Source organism: Cherax quadricarinatus, chromosome 47 (assembly GCF_038502225.1).
Source record: "Cherax quadricarinatus isolate ZL_2023a chromosome 47, ASM3850222v1, whole genome shotgun sequence".
NCBI lineage: Eukaryota > Metazoa > Arthropoda > Malacostraca > Decapoda > Parastacidae > Cherax > Cherax quadricarinatus.
In genome coordinates, this window is record NC_091338.1 from 22123388 (window position 1) to 22140887 (window position 17500).

Genomic DNA, 17500 nt, shown 5'->3' on the forward strand with positions numbered 1-17500 from the left:
CTTATCTTAGTCTCCGGCTTAATTTATGTACTTTGGGTTTTCTTTTTTGTACTAGTTTGCTACTTCTGGCAACCATTCAGCTGTGATGCTACTCTTGTCAGTGCTACAACACCTGTTGCTCAATAAGGCTATTCCTGCAAGCGTGCTCAGTGAGTGAATGTAGTTTCTCCAAATTCTCCCCTCCAATTCATAATTAGTTTTAAAATTCATGTTGTATACTACACCTAGGAATCATGCAAATTTTGAAGCTCTTTGAAAACATGCTGATTTGAGTGCCAAACATATCGCCTAAAATTTAAGCCTAGCAAAGTCAAATGTTGGTCGGATTCTGAAAAGGGCTGACGACGCTGGTGATTGTGGAACGCTTCGTCGAGGAAGACGGACGAAAACGCAAGACGACACCTCACGATGACAAGATTATCGTAAGAAACAGTGTGAAAGATCCCAAGAAAACCGGATATGATCTATATAGAGATTTGGCTACAGGTGGCGTAAATGTTGATTCATCTATTCCATGAAGGCTCTTTGAAGTTTACAGAACTACCAGAAAGCTGGTAAAGAAAGAATTGACTGTTCCTATGGAGAAAATATGGCTACGGTGGGCACTATCAGGTATGGCGCATTTTTAAGTACGTGATTATACATCAGTGGTAGTGAGACGGAATGGACACATTCAACAAGCGCCAAAACACCCGCCTAAAGGCCGTGGACGGCTTGTGATTGTAAAGTAAAAGGACACAAGTGCAACTAATGTGATATTTTATTGTGGCAACGTTTCGCTCTCCAGGAGCTTTGTCAAGCCGATACAAACAGTATATGGACACAGAGGGTATATAAAGGCTGAGAGTGAGGTGCAATGCTAGTGAGGTACCATTTCGATGTTCACTAGTGGTAGTAGTAGTAGTGACAAAAGTTGTAGTAGTAATACAATATGGTAGAGCAATTAATTTGTACATGAGTAAAAGGATATAAAAGTTATTACTTGTTTAACATAAAAATCGGTTGGACAAATATAGACTGGAGAGAGAAGGCCTGTTTAAGTGTTCACTCTCTGTAATGTGCTTTGTGTAGTATAACAGGAGAGACTATGTGATGGCAGGGTTTACTGTTTTCAGGAGGATTCTCGCTAAGACTTCAGAGATGGTGAAGCTGCCGTTGTTTTGTTTAATTGTATTCGAAACGGCGATCAGTGCTGATTCGAGGCACTTGCGTCTGCGGAAATTAGTTTCTTTGATCACTAATTGGGCGTCCCTGAATTTCATGAGATGATTGGTGGAATTTCGGTGTTGTACACAGGCGTTGTTCAAGTTATCGTTCCTACATGCGTAAATGTGTTCATTGAGGCGGGTGTCGAGGTTTCTTGCTGTTTCACCTACATAAATCTTGTCACAGCCTCCACAGGGTATAGTGTAAACCCCTGCATTGACTGGTTCGTGGTGCTTTGATTTTGTCCTGTCTTGACAAAGCTCCTGGAGAGCGAAACGTTGCCACAATAAAATGTCACATTAGTTGCACTTGTGTCCTTTTACTTTACATATTGTCGATAATTCTACCAACATTATTACGGCTTGTAATTGTTGAGGGAACGATGGAAAGTGAAAAATACAAGGCAATCCTGGCAACTCATTTGCTTCCCGTTATGGACAGATTTTCCTAATGGATTAGTCATTTCCAGTAGAGTGGGCTAAGAGTTTTAAATTGGCCTGGACACTCTCCTGACCTCAACCCAATTGAGAATCTATGGGCAATAACCAAACGCAGGATCACAAAACATTACTGTTCAGCTGTGGAGAAGCTAACTGCTGCTGTTATTAGGACCGGGTACCGGGACGATGAACTTGCCACAATGTGTTCAACATTGGTCGAGTCTATGACAAAGCGTGTAGCAATACTTATATAAACAACTGGTAGTCATATTTCTTGTTAAATCGATTACATATCATTGCCGTGAATTTTGCAAATAAACAATAATTTTCCAAATGTCTTTTTCATCAGTGTCCTAGTTAATATGCACACTACTGTATAAAGCACGATATTTTCGTTTTAAATATTAAGGAAAAATCTATTACAATATGTTAAATAATATAGGCAATAATATATACATGCAATGAAACCCCGGTGTTTGAACTTAATAGGCGGTGTTCGAACAGTGAAAGTTCGATGTCCGAAACAATATTTCCCAGGCTTTAATTATCCGTGTCACAAACTGGAAGATGTTAAGTTGACTCTTCCAAAAGTCTCTTGAAAGTTAGGTCATTGTCAGATGGCACTTAAAAATACTTGAAACAGGGTTTCTTGTGAAGTTTTTAAAATTCGTTCGGACTCCAGGAAAAAGTTCAAAGACGTGATAAATTTTTTTTCTGAACAAAATTGTTATGGCTCTAGTTTGTTCGAGGTCCGATACTTTGGAACACCGAGGTTCCACTGTATACACTCAGCAGCCACTTTATTAGGCACACCTGATCGTTAATACAAACATCTAATCAGCAAATTACATGACAGCACCTCAATACCTAAAAAGATAAAGACATGACCAAGAAGTTCAGTTGTTCAGAATGAAGAAGAAATGTGATTTAAGAGGCTTTGACCTTGGAATGACTGTTGGTTCCAGATGGGAAGGTTTGAGTCAGAGAAACTGCTGATCTCTCAGGATTTTCATGCACAATTTCTAGATTTTACAGAGAATGTGGAATAACAGAAAACATCAAGCGAGTGGTAGTCCTGTTGGCGACAACGCCTTGATAAAGAGACGTCAGAGGAGAATGGTCAAACTAGTTCAAGCTGACAGAAAAGCGACTAACTCAAATAGCCACATGATACAACAGTGGTATGCAGATCATCTCTGAATGAACAGCACGTGAAAGCATGAAGCTGATGGTCTACACCAGCAAAAGACCATGCCGAGTTCAAGCCCTGTTAACTAAGAACAGGAAACTGAGGCTACATTGGGCACAGGCTCCCCAAAACTGGAAGTTGAAGACTGGAAAAACTTCACCTAGTCTGATGAATCGAGATTTCTGCTGCGACATGCAAATAGTAGGGTCAGAATTTTGCATAAACCTATAGAATGTGGTGGAATGACTGTGCAGCCGACAAATCTGCAGGAACTCCATAATGCTATCATGTCAACATGGATCAAAATATCGATGGAATGTTTCTAGCGCATTATTGAATCCATGCCACAAAGAATTCAGGCTATTCTGCAAAGTTACCACTGAATGTGTGTGTAAGATGTTCTTTAACTGGACGGGCAGCTCTGCCCATGTGCTATACGAGCAGTGTTGCCCCCCTACGTCCAAGCTACACAGGCTGGGCTGCCTTCCATGTCCCAGCTAATCAGGCTATTCTGCCATCCACGTTTCTTTAACACCGGGCACAGTAAATAATACACCTCATGGAATACACTATTAACATATTAAAAAATATAAATTTCCACAAGGACCACTGTTCGAATTCTCGCAAATTTCTCTCTCTGTGCACTGATAGTTGTTCACCACGATGTGGCATAAGTTCGGAGACAAAACACTTGTCTTCGCATCGGACACACTTCTAACTCATGAGTATCTCATGGAGAGGCGTCCAGTTCCACTTTGTGAGAAGTGTCTAGTTCCTATTTCAATCTCCCATATTCTACTGGACTGTCCTATCAACGAACACCAAGATTTTTCCTCCGACGTCGTCACCGCTATAATGACTTACTTTATCTTCCCTCCTTGCTGACGGACCCACCTTTGACACAGACTTTTTGACAGCAACTGATTGCACAAACTTTGATAATCCTTAATTGAGCACTCCCCACAGCCCCTCCCAACTTTACCTTTATTGGTATCTCCACCCTTATTTATCCTTAGATCCTGCATCAGTTCCTACCCTGCTGCGTTATTTGACTCTGGTAGGTTGAGCGCTTCCTTTTGCTTATACTAATACGACGTGGCATAAAGTTCCACTTGTAGACGGCAAGACATTCATGCTGTTCACTGCATAACCAGTGTACTATTTCGTATTAAAATTCGAACGAGTCTTGAAGGCTCGATACTCTGTCAATCAGAGCTAGATTTCTGAGCAGTCAGGTCCTCGTTAAACCTTAATTTCCCCCCAGAAATGTAAATATATGAGTTGGTATAAACCTTGGTAATAAATACCGACAAGTTGGTAAGATACGTTGATGATATATTGGTTTTCTATCCGAGACGTCTCAATATCCAGGCCCTTCTCAACAAGATCAATGCAGTTGAACCATCAATAAAGTTTACACTTGAACTCGAAAATGATGGCAAACTTCCTTTCCTCGACGTTCTACTGTGCTGATCTCCCGACAGTGACAAACTTCTCTTCAAAGTGTATAGAAAACCTACCAACAAGGACGATCTTATACACTTTTATTCACGCCAAGACACCCGCACTAAGAGAGGAGTCCTCATTGGCTTCTTCTTGAGAGCTCTTCGCATCTCCAGCCCTTGTTTTCTAGAAGAAGAATGCACTTACATAACACAAGCCTTTACACGTCTTCAGTTCCCATCTTTCTTCATCCGAGATTGCAGACTCAAGGCACAAGCTATCCTCAACAAACCGCCCATGGAACAGCCCCCTAAACAGTTCATAGTACTCCCATGTGGCGATGTTGCCACGAATACTCGCCGGGCACTTGCTATGAGTAACATCAACGTTTCCACCATAAACACATCCTCTATCAAAGACCTCACTACGAAACGCAGCCCCACACCTCTAACTTCTACAGCAGGCGTCTACACTATCCCCTGCGGGTTCTGTCCCAAGAAATATGTAGGCGAGACAGGCAGAGATCTTGCAGTCCGCCTGAATGAGCATCGAAATGCCTCTAACAGAGACGATGTAAGGTACGCCTGTGTCCTCCACAGAGACTCCACGGGGCATTTGATGAACTGGAACGAGGCACAACTCGTTCTCACCGAACCAGACCTCAGACGCCGACGGTGCCTAGAAGCCTCACTAATCGCCGTCACCGACACTATAGAACGCAACACAGGAAACTACAAAATTTCAAAAACATTGGCATACATGATACTTCAGCAGCACCAACCCAACAACACAGGAGTCACATGATTTCATCGTCTACCCGTCCTCATCATAGGCAGAGGTTGTTTTGATAAGGACCTGCCTCGCATGAGCCAGTAGGCCTTCTACAGTGTTCCTCCATTCTTATGTTCTTATGACATTCCTCAGGTCACGTGCGTCACATCTCACTCTCCGCCTATATATATAATGTCTTTCTACCTCTGTATGTTAGAAGTGATCAAGGTCCCAGGACCGAAACGTTTTCTAATAAATATGTTATAGTGTTTGCTTACGTGTCTTTCTAAACCAAATATATGAGTACTTACACTGGAGCGTTTTCATGGTGTCGTCACTCTTACTGTGGTGGTGCACTAGTGTCAAGATTAGTGCGTCAGCCTCACTGGGGTGGCGCACTAGTGTCACACTCACACTGGTGGCGCACTAGTGTCACACTCACTAGGGTGGTGCACTAGTGTGAAGTTAGTCACACTCATTGTGATGATGCACTAGTGCGAGATTACTGTCAATCTCACTGTGGTGGTGCACTAGTGTGTCACACTCACTGGGGTGGTGCACTAGTGTCTCACACTCACTGGGGTGGTGCACTAGTGTCTCACACTCACTGGGGTGGTGCACTAGTGTCTCACACTCACTGGGGTGATGCACTAGTGTCTCACACTCACTGGGGTGGTGCACTAGTGTCTCACACTCGCTGGGGTGGTGCACTAGTGTCTCACACTTACTGGGGTGGTGCACTAGTGTCTCACACTCACTGGGGTGGTGCACTAGTGTCTCACTCACTGGGGTGGTGCACTAGTGTCACCATCACACTGGTGGTGCACTAGTGTCACCATCACACTGGTGGTGCACTAGTGTCTCACTCACTGGGGTGGTGCACTAGTGTCTCTCACTCACTGGGGTGGTGCACTAGTGTCTCACACTCACTGGGATGGTGCACTAGTGTCTCACTCACTGGGGTGGTGCACTAGTGTCACCATCACACTGGTGGTGCACTAGTGTCACCATCACACTGGTGGTGCACTAGTGTCACCATCATTGTGATGGTGCACTAGTGTCACCATCACTGTGATGATGCACTAGTCTCACCATCACTGTGATGGTGCACTAGTGTCACCATCACTGTGGTGGTGCACTAGTGTCACCATCACTGTGGTGGTGCACTAGTGTCACCATCACTGTGGTGGTGCACTAGTGTCACCATCACTGTGGTGGTGCACTAGTGTCACCATCACTGTGGTGGTGCACTAGTGTCACCATCACTGTGGTGGTGCACTAGTGTCACCATCACTGTGGTGGTGCACTAGTGTCACCATCACTGTGGTGGTGCACTAGTGTCACCATCACTGTGGTGGTGCACTAGTATCACCATCACTGTGGTGGTGCACTAGTGTCACCATCACTGTGGTGGTGCACTAGTGTCACCATCACTGTGGTGGTGCACTAGTGTCACCATCACTGTGGTGGTGCACTAGTGTCAAGTTACCGTGTCATTAATTACACTAGTGAAATAAAATCACTGTCAGTTTTCTTTTTAAAAAATCAATATAGTCACCCACTGTGACGTCACTGCATCACCACACCTGTGTATGTCACCATCACAGGAGTGCACCACGTGTCACCATCAGATGAGTGCAACAGGTACGTCACCATCAGAGGAGTGCGCCAGATGTGTCACCATTAGAGTGCACCAGGTGCGTCACCAGAGGAGTGCACCAGACGTGTCACCATCAGAGGAATGCACCAGGTGGTGATCAGTGGGGGGCACCTAGTGTTATATTTACCTGGTTCCTGTTACTATGATCGTCATCACATGAAAAACCTGCTGCTTGAGCGTCTATCTCAACTATTTCTAGATTGCCATACCATGTACTCCTACATACCGGCTGCTGCTGAGGGACAGTGTCACTAATTTTAGCGTTTCTGGACCAGTAGGCCTTTTGCAGTGTTCTCATATTAATGAAGGTTCTAAATAAAGCAGTTCCATCTTATCCCTTCTATATTAAAAGCGTCACTGGTGCATACAGTATCACCAGTGGCCATCAACAGTCACCAGCAGCCACAACACACTATTTTATTTACTCATACATATATTATATTGGACGTGGTCAACCTGGCCAGCTATGAGTTGAACGAAAACACTACCTAATATATCTATTTCTGCAAAGTACATTTACAAGGTATACAGGTCTAGCTGACATCACTGACATACTACTATATAGAACGTCGCTTGTTATGCAGAGCATTTCGGGCAAATTAAATCATTTTTGCCCCAGGATTCGACCCACATCAGGTATATCAGGTACCCATTATTATTAATGGGTGAACTGGTATAAGGAAACACACCCAATGTTTCTACACTCGCCGGGAATCGAACCGGACACTCACCTTGTGAAGTGAGAGCTTTTGCCACAAGGCCACGGACTGTCTCGAAGACCACGTCAGGTTCCTTCTCAAAGGTTGTGTGGAATCTGTTTTATACCACTGCTAGAATGTGTCCTTGTATTGCACTGATAAAGCCATTGGATGGCGAAAAATCTGCAAAGTAATAGTACCCGACAGGCCTGGTCAAAGGCTGGGCCGCGAGGGCGTTGACCTCCGTATCACCCAGGAAGACAGACAAACATATACGTGTCTAATTCGCCTTATTCTGTTATTGTCACGGGGCAGTTGAAGATCACAGGTCAGACTACTAAAACAGGTGCGATAGTTATCCGTCCTGAGCGAGTAGTTGGAAAGGCAGCGACACCGACTGGAACGGAAGGGAAGGTGGGGGGTAGTCATGAATAATGGCTGCGAGAACTGTAGTGGATGGCAGAGACAACCATGCCGTGGACAGCGCTGCGGGACGTTGATCCCGGAATGCCCTCCAGGTAGGTAGGTAGCACGTACCAGAGGTGGTGACAGCGCATACCAGGTGGCGGGCGGATGGGTATACCATGGATATACTAATACGTGGAGTGAAGAATAATGCCCTAGGAGGAGCACGAGTACTTTGGAGGTGGCTATGAGAACCTGGGGATGGCCAAGAATATCAGGGGGCATCCATGAATACCTGCAAGTGGCCAGAAATACTTGGCAGTGGCCACTAATACCCAAGTTGATTAAGAATACGTGGGGTGGCCACGAGTACCTCTGGGTGGCCACATTTAAAAGTAATGGCCGCGCTACCTGAGTTGTGGACGTGAATATCTGAGAATTTGGAAAAGGAGGTAGTGGCGTTGACACCTTGGGGGAGTACGAGGTAGCCTTGGACCCTGGGAGAAGTGGCGTTGGCAAATACGGGGGCAATGTGGCGGTGATGGCACCAGGGGGGCCAGGTGGCGGTGTTGACACCAGGGGGGCCAGGTGGCGGTGTTGACACCAGGGGGGCCAGGTGGCGGTGTTGACACCAGGGGGGCCAGGTGGCGGTGTTGACACCAGGGGAGGCAGGTGGCGGTGACACCAGGGGGGCAGGTGGCGGTGTTGACACCAGGGGGGCAGGTGGCGGTGTTGACACCAGGGGGCAGGTGGCGGTGTTGACACTAGGGGAGCAGGTGGCGGTGTTGACACCAGGGGAGGCAGGTGGCGGTGTTGACACCAGGGGAGGCAGGTGGCGGTGTTGACACCAGGGGGGCAGGTGGCGGTGTTGACACCAGGGGGGCAGGTGGCGGTGTTGACACCAGGGGGGCAAGTGGCGGTGTTGACATCTGGAGGGGTGAGGTGGTGGTGTTAACACCAGGGGGGCAGGTGGCGGCGTTGACATCTGTGGATCTGGGGGGGAGGTGGCGGTGTTGGCATCTAGGGGGGGGAAGTGGCGGTGTTGACACCATGTGAGCAGGTGGTGGTGTTGATATCTGGGGGGGCAGGTAGGGGTGTTGACACCTAGGGGGGAGGTGGCGGTGATGACATCAGGGGGGCAGGTGGCGGTGTTGACACTAGGGGAGCAGGTGGCGGTGTTGATATCTGGGGGGGGGGGTGGCGGTGTTAGCTGCTGGGATGGCAGCGGAGTTGCCAATTTTTGTTAATAATAATAAATAATAATAATACTAATAATAATAAATTGCAGAACAAGTAAGGACTGGACCCTTGGCAGGTGAGTTGTGATGCTTCGCGTGAATGGATTAACAGTTTCGTGGGTTTAGGCTGTGTAGGCACGAATTTTGTTGGATTTTATGCAATAACTGGTTGTGTAAATTATCATGGGCCAGTTTTAAAAATCAAATTGGCTTCTGTGAAATAACTGGAGGTCTTCTGAGCAGAAGTAAGTCATTGTTAGACCTTAATTGATTATAATTAATTGTATTATCGATTTATGCCGCACACTGGGTAAATCGGGCGTTAAGCCTGAATGAGTAATTGGTTACGGAATAGATGGATACAGTTCTCTGATCGCACAGCAACCGAAATACATCGTTATTACTATTATTACTTATTATATTAAAATTATAAATAATATTTTCCATCTTAGGATCAGCAGTACCAGAGAAGCCTGCATCACTGAATGTGGTTCCGGACCTGCCAGTAGCCAATATGTACTCTGCCCCGTCTGTCACCAAGCTCTCAGAGGACCAAACACTCCCCACCACGCCCACAAATGTGCCCTTTGAAGAGAACAAACCCACAGAAGAAACCAAGGTGCAGGAAGCACACGTCCTCACTAGACTGAGCAACGACTCCGGTCAGACCTTCATACCTGACCCAGTAAGTAGAAAGTAATATGGATGATCTATTTCTTCTCTGTATGTTTTATTTCTCTAATTTCTCGTTAGCACACCTTCCTGCGCTTGTCAAGTATTTAGTGCTGGATTCGCAAGCGTTTTCCAGCACCAACTGTCCGGTCTACACTTAAGCATCAGTCAGCGGGTGGGCAGCTAAACTCGTCTGGGTTCGTGAGATTTTAAGCCGAGACAATAGTGCACAGGTTTTCTCAGTGAGGCTAAGAATACAGCTTAATATCAAGTAGAATAACTAATAGATGTCCTAAGGTTATACTACAGCTTTATAAATCATTTTTTAAACCCTCCTTCAGATTATTCAGCTCATTTCTGGTATTTTTATTACTAAATTAATATAATTGCGCTGGAAAACATGCAGAGAAGAATGACGAGGTTGGCACCACGTATCAAATTTTTTTCCTGTGAAGATAGGTTAAAGGCACCGAATTTCGACTCTCGGTAAAGATGCAGTGAACAAATACAAATTGAAATATATAAAAGGCTATAACTACGAAGCCGAAAATATCTAACTACAACAAGACTTGCAGCAATGAATTCAGACTGAACAAACTGTTATTTAAAACGAATATTGGAAAGGATTAATGTGATAATATAGTTAATGAGTGTAAGAAACTCCCGAACAGTGTTACTGAAGCAAGAACTTCGAATGTAGGTGGGACGGGTGCATGTTCTTGCCTGGCATCAAGTTTTCATATTATTAATGGTACACAAATTATTATAATCAAAAAGAAGCGCTAAGCCACAAGGGCTATACAGTATGGTACACAAAGATGACAAGGGTGATGGAGGGATCACGTCAAAACTTGTTTTCGCCTGTATTTGACAGGAGAAACCTATTGTACAGATGCAGCATTTCGGTAGAAATGATATACACGCGTTATACATGTCTTGTCAACTATAAAGAACTGTAGAGGAGGAATGCCAGGAGAGGCAAAAATTAAAAAAAAATAGATTTACAATGTTTTGTTTGAGAGTACGGTTTAAGGCGACCACCTTGCTATGTCTCTCAGTTCCTAGGTTATTGAAGTGCGTTCAATTCGAAAAATATTGTCTACGATTTTTGTTCTCTCATTTTTACCCAGTGGTGTTGGCTATAAGGATTATAGACGATTTCCTGTTGTGCTAAGTGGTCTAGGTTACCACTTGGGTCACTGGTGGATAATGAGAACCTTTAAAACAAGAGACCATGTCAATGATGACTAAGTTGCTTGTTCTGTCTAGGCTGGAACGCAGCTGTGTTCTAACAGCCCCATTCACGGCAAGTGATCTTAAAAATGTACTGCACGGATTAGTTTAGTCAAGCATCTTAATTACTGGGAACGTTTGAATTCCCTTGACCTATACTCCCTAGAACGCAGGCGAGAGTTACATCATCTACACCATTGAAGTCCTAGAGAAAACAGTGCCAAATTTGCACAAACAAATCATTCGCTACGAAAGCAGAAGATTAGGTAGACGATGCAACATACCCCCAGTGAAACGCAGAAGCACAATTAGAGCATTAAGAGAAAATACAGTAAGTATCTGGGGCCCAAGACTGGTCAGCAGCCCCTCATCATATATAAAGGGAATTACCAATTGACCCCTAGCTATCTTCAAGAGGGAACTGAACAGATACCTTAAGTCAGTGCCCGATCAGCCGAGCTGTGGCTCATACGTTGGACTGTGTGCGGCCAGCAATAAAAGCCTGGTTGATCAGGCCCTGATTCATCGGAAGGCTTGGTCGAGGACTGGGCCGCAGGGGCGTTGGTCCCCGGAACGACGTCCCGGTAGACGGGGCAAATGTTTTACCATATCCGGGGTCGTGGGCAGAGAGATTTAGTCTAAACGGAGGGCCGAGGTCTGGCTACCTCGCTCAAGCGAGTTGAACGCTCTCCGTGGAGTAGGAAAGCGGCAACTTAATTCACGAAAGGAAGGTTTTAACGTCTTCCTTGACGTACAGGATGGCAGGGGTACAACCTTCTGAGTCATGAATGGGAGGGTGTAAAATATAACAAAAAACTGAGGTACGGGTATAATATCCTCCTTGTTAACGGCCAGGCATAAGGCCTTTCATGTCCACGTTAATTACCCACTAAAGTACGAGATTATAGACACCTTTTGAACGAGATAGGATATCACTTGCTGATATCCCAAGATTCTTAACCAATGCTTTTAATCCCAGTTGCCAATATTCGTATACACACTACATGCAAACAGTGTAAGACGAGTTAAAAAACAAAACTTGAGTAAAAAATGCTTACCTCACTGATGGTGAGCAAGTTGACCACGATGACGTGTTGAGCCTCACTTACCTGCAAGGTAAACAATACTTATAATTACCTAAAGTGTAATGAGCACTTGTCAGCGCTCAATAAACACCAACAAGACCACAAATTCAGGAGGTTCATTGATCTGAATATTTCGACTTCCTTCTGGGATCCTCTTTAGCAGGATCCCAGTTTAAAATTTAGAGATTAATCAACCTCCTGAGTTTCTGCCTACATGTTAGTACCTATTAACAATACTTATTATTAACACGAGGGTCTTTGGACACTGACCCATACAGGTTTAGCATTTGTTTTTAATATATTAAATACATGTGTATGCCCAGTTACACTCTTCATACTGGACCATCAGGAGGTATATCCTATATCTCTCAGCTTAAAGGAAGTGTCCCAGTTATACCTTTCATCCCATAGTTATACCCTGATTATGGTTATAATCAAAAAGAAAGTTATACCCTGAAACCACTACATTTTACAAGTCTCCTCAGCATACCTGGAGTTTACCTGGAGAGAGTTCCGGGGGTCAACGCCCCCGCGGCCTGGTCTGTGACCAGGCCTCCTTAGGTCAGTGTCCCAGGATGCGACCCACACCAGTCGACTAACACCCAGGTACCCATCTTACTGATGGGGAACATAGACAACAGGTTGAAAGAAACACGTCCAATGTTTCTACTCTGGCTGGGAATCGAACCCAGGCCCTCACCGTGTGAAGCCAGAGCGTTAACCACCAGGCCACCAGAGCCCCAATAACATTTTTTGTGATTTATTTCCTTATTCCATATAAATAAATTTTCATTTCCACAAGATAGGTCACACAATTTTACAAAACTGGAAAATACTTAAGGAAAGTCCCTGGGAATACGTAGCATATATCTCTGCTGCCCAGACTCACCTTGACGTGATGGTAGACGGCGCATGAATGACGCGTTGAGGCCCAGCTGGTGTTTGTAACCAGGTGTTGCTGGGGCCCATTTTTGTCATTATTATTGCACACTTTTGTAAAAGTACTTGTGTTTAAACATTGTCAGAAATATTTTCGATAGCAGCACTTATTTGAAACAACCGTTATTAACGCTTTTCTTGCAGTTTTGTTAGAAACACTTTTGATAGAAACAATGTCAAATCACTAAGTAAAAATTTTTTGAAGCACTTTGTCATAAACGTACTTTTGTGTAACAATTCTATTTAAGTCACTTTTCTGCAACACTTTCCTGCAACACGCATCTGCAACACTGGCTAAAAGCTGTTTTTCTATCATTTGCTTTATGAACACCTGTGTATAAAGACCTTATGAACTGTCAGATATTTTCAACAGTTATATTATTATAATCAAAGAAAGCGCTATACCGACAAGGGTCATGCAGCATTGCAGGGTAGAAAACAGAACCGGGGCTAAAAACAACTAGGTGGAGAGGGGATCAGAGGCGAAGGGAGGAAAGGGCTGGAAGGGACGTTAGGGGTTGAGAGTCAAAGTTCGTATAGTAAAGCAGTTGCTGAAAAAAAATAAAGTGATTGCAAGTCAAAAGCAGGACCGTCTGCAAGAAGGGAAGGTAAGGTAAGAGTGGTAGGGCGGCAGCGTCGATGGAGGTAAATCCTGCGAGCTCGCTGGTAAACCGGGCAATCCACAAGAAAGTGAACCGAAATAGGGACCCGACAAACCTCACAGAGAGGAATAGAATGTCTTTCCATGAGATACCTATGGGTAAGGCGGGTACGGCCGAAGCGGAGACGGGAGAGTGCAGTCTCCCGAGTACGGCAACGGCGGTAAGATGGCCACAAACCTAAAAGCGGTTTAATAGAGTGCGATTTGTTATGGTGCATGTCCGACCACCGTTGCTGCCAACGGTTGCGAAGACGGGCAGAGATGACTAAAATAATCCCTGTAGGGAATACCTCTATAGGAAACTGGAAGATTGTGCACCGCTGACCGTGCAACAGCATCCGCCTGTTCATGTTCATTGCCCTGCACATCAACATGTCCAGGGACCCAGCAGAAAACGATATCTTTGATTTTGGTAGCCACCCGGCACAACCATAGTTGAATAGGAAAGATCAAAGGATGAGGGGAATCAAATTGTTTAATGACTTGTGAAGCAATGAAGAAATCTGATGCGATCAAAAACGTCGACGAAGACACATGTAATACGGAGAAGCACTATGCCTTAGGAGACACGGACAAAATAGTTTCCGATTTCCGTGGCAACTTCAGAAGGTTCCACAACACTAACACCAGCAACCTCCCAAAATGGGACGTGGTCTGGAGTGTACTTGCCACAACTACCGTACCTTCTTCGAGACCGCTTAAAATCGAAAAGACGATCTGAGGTCTGATAATATCGATAACGGCCCCATGCAGCATGTTACGCACTGCATGGGCAAATGCAGGAGACCACAAAGACACGCATGTCTGAGAATGCCTGCCTAAGGCTTGAGGAATAGAATGTGACACTGTGGTCAAAACTAAGGTCGAAAACTGATGCACCAGCTCATCAATAGAGAACAAAGAAGGGTCTCCAGAAAAAGCAGCAAGATGAGAGTACAAGTCCCAGTTCGCTCGTCTAAATTGCCAACAGGGCTACAAGGTGGTCGGGAATAGGTAGAAGTAAAAAGAAAAGGAAAGTGATCCCTGTCGTGCAAATCCGGGAGAATAAAGTGTAATCAAGTGCGATTGACGAGGAGCAGATAGAAAGATCAATGCAAGAGAGACTGAGTGTGTCAAAATGGGTGGGAGCACCCATATTTAAAACATGAAGAGGATGAGAAGAAAGAAGAGTCCAACTGATCACTACGAGAGTCACAGTGGGATCCTCCCGAAAGATGATGGAGAGTGTTAAAATCACCTAATAACAAGATGGGCAGTGGCTGAGAAGAGATCAAGAATGCAATATCCGAGATACAGAATGCACGGGAAGGGGATATATATAGAGATCAAACTGTATATTGTTTGTTCAAATAAATACAGGCTGCAATACAATGCAGCAGGGAACGAACAAAGACCTGTTGATATGGTATACCAACGCGCACAAGAAGTGCACTCTCATTAAATGATTCATCAGGAAAGGGGATCAGAAGAATGTAACAGCACACAGCCCGAAACGAGACGAATAACAGCTGAACGAATTTTGGCTCATGTAACTGAACACATACTAGGGAAAACTGGGAGAGCAGCACCTGGAGCTCTCCCTGATTACCCGAGACCATGAATGTTCCACTGTAAATAAGTTATTATTCACGAAGACAGGTATACCATCAATGAGAAGCGATAAAATCTATGGGCTATTAGGGTCAGTGAGGTCAATGTGTAGAGGTAATGGAAGCATGCAAGCAAGGAGGAATCAGATTGCTGGTGTCCATCGAGGGTTTTTTCTCTGCAATATAGAGGGAGATAGCATCAAGTGTTTCAGCGGACAAGGAAGATGCCGATACCATCACTTCAGAGACAGGTGATGTAGAGCAAGTAGAGAGGAGACTATGGAGGGAACCAAAGAGGTCAGAGAGGGGAGGGGAGTAAGACCCTGTAGAGATGTGCTGGCGGGGACAGACGAGTCCTGCGGTGCAACAGGAGAGGAAGGAGGCTGGAAGGTAACTGTAGTAGTCTGGGGGGACAGGAAAAGAGGGGACCACACGAGGGGGGTGTGAACCTCCATACTTTGTATGAAAATTAGAAAGCGGGTGAGAACTAAGCACCGAGGCCGAAAAGGAAAACTGCTGAGGAATTGTAAGCACCGGAGGAATGCGAAGAGACTTGGGCTTATGAGACAGGTTCAACTTCGTAGGTGATAGGCACGAAGAAATAGGTGTGCGAGGCCTTGTAGACTGAGAAACTAGCGGGCGAGAAGTAGAGGCAGGAATAGGTAAGGTGGTGGGGGATTCAGAGGGTAAAACCGCAAAAGAATTAGAGATGGGGGTGACCTTGGAAGTCACGACACCGAAGGAGAAGGTAGGCAGGGGGACCGCCGAGGTTGGTCCCCTAGCTACTCGAGAATAACAAATAATGAACACGAGGAAGATCTCCCTGAAGCTGGAGCCGAGAGACGGCGATAACATAAGGCCTTTGCTCTCCTGATGACAATGGATTTCTTGTTCATTAAGATGGACCTGACAACGGCGGGAAAATGAAGGATGAGGTTCAATGCAGTTGAGACAAGTGGGGGGAAGACTGCAAGATGTATCGGCATGATCCACATTATTATTATTATAATCAAGGGGGAAGCGCTAAACCTGGAGGATTATACAGCGCCTGGGGGGGGGATGTGGAAGGCATTCAGGCTTAATTCGGGGAACTGGAGCACAGATCCAATTCCCTAAATCAAGAGCCCCTCACCAACATCAAGGAACCTTCCTTGAGGGGGGCATGATCCACAGCACCGCAGACCGGGCACTCCGCCACAGACCTGCAGTATTTAGCGAGGTGTCTGAAGTACAATCACTTTTGACAGTTGGGGGGTAGGGACCACTTTACGGACCTCTAGGCAGTGGCCCACGATATCAACAGAGGACGGGAGTTCACAGCAGTCAAAGGTTAAGCAGGCTATGTTACTGGGAAAGCACCTCCGCCCACGAGCGGGCAGGACATATGTATCCACTGAGAATTGGAAGGTCCTGAAGGGCTAATTGCTCTAAAATATCACCAGAAGAAAGAAAATCACTCTGAACAATGGTACAGGGTAAAACCACTGTACCATTGCAAGAATTTATAGTAGTGTGCTTGTGAACTGTGATTGGAATGTTATCAATGGAAGTAAGATGGGATAGATCATGAGTTTGTTCCTCATTCTGAACTGAACAATGTGCGCACGGCTTCGGAGAGCATGAAAGGATACATTTTGCCAAACGTGTCGTAAAAGAGCTTTACCAATGCTATGGTCATAAAGATAATCAGTTGAAAATGTCGGTTGCAGGGAAAAGAATATAGTCCACTGTGTACATGGTGAGTAAAGTAAGTAGGTGTCGTGTAGGTTGTTTTTGGGCAGAATGAGCAGACATCGAAGAACCGCCGTCATGAAATGGTCTGGAACGTTTAAACATAGTACCGCAGGCAGCCTGACCTGAGATAGGTGGGCGATCCGAAACCATCACACCATATTTGGGGAAGCCGGACGCACAGTTAAGGCGTGCAAGAGGCAGAGGCACTAGCAGAAATGGGCGGAGCTTCTGCACCTGGAGTAGGTGACTAAGCATCACCAGCAGAAGTTAGAGGGGTAAGGGAAAAGTCTGGAATATGGTCCAATAACGAAGGAGGGTCAGAACAGGATGCAGTAACAGAAAGGGGCCTGGGAAGGGGGGGGGTTATCACGGAACGAAGATTCCATGATAGTGATACTTCTTTATTATTTTAAAGAAAAAAAGACGGAAAGAAAAAAAAGAGGGACAGTGGAGGGTCAGTCACTAGAAGGAATGAAAGGGCCGTCAGTTCCTCCTCTCATCCGAAAGGACCTTGAGACTGCAAGTAGTGCAGATGCA

General features: G+C 45.3%; 1 protein-coding gene and 1 long non-coding RNA gene across 2 annotated transcripts in view; one reads left to right on the forward strand and one right to left on the reverse strand.

The window, feature by feature from the left end:
* The window catches only part of LOC138854035 (uncharacterized), a 26717-nt gene that overhangs the window by 4662 nt on the left and 4555 nt on the right, over nt 1-17500 (reverse strand). The window contains exon 2 of the long non-coding RNA XR_011393218.1: nt 12014-12064. This is a non-coding gene — a long non-coding RNA (uncharacterized lncRNA). The remainder of the gene's footprint in view (nt 1-12013; nt 12065-17500) is intronic.
* The window catches only part of LOC128696582 (uncharacterized), a 31381-nt gene continuing 23445 nt past the window's right edge, over nt 9565-17500 (forward strand). Inside the window, exon 1 of the mRNA XM_070094636.1 lies at nt 9565-9735. Within this exon, the coding sequence (XP_069950737.1) occupies nt 9565-9735 (171 nt within the window). The remainder of the gene's footprint in view (nt 9736-17500) is intronic.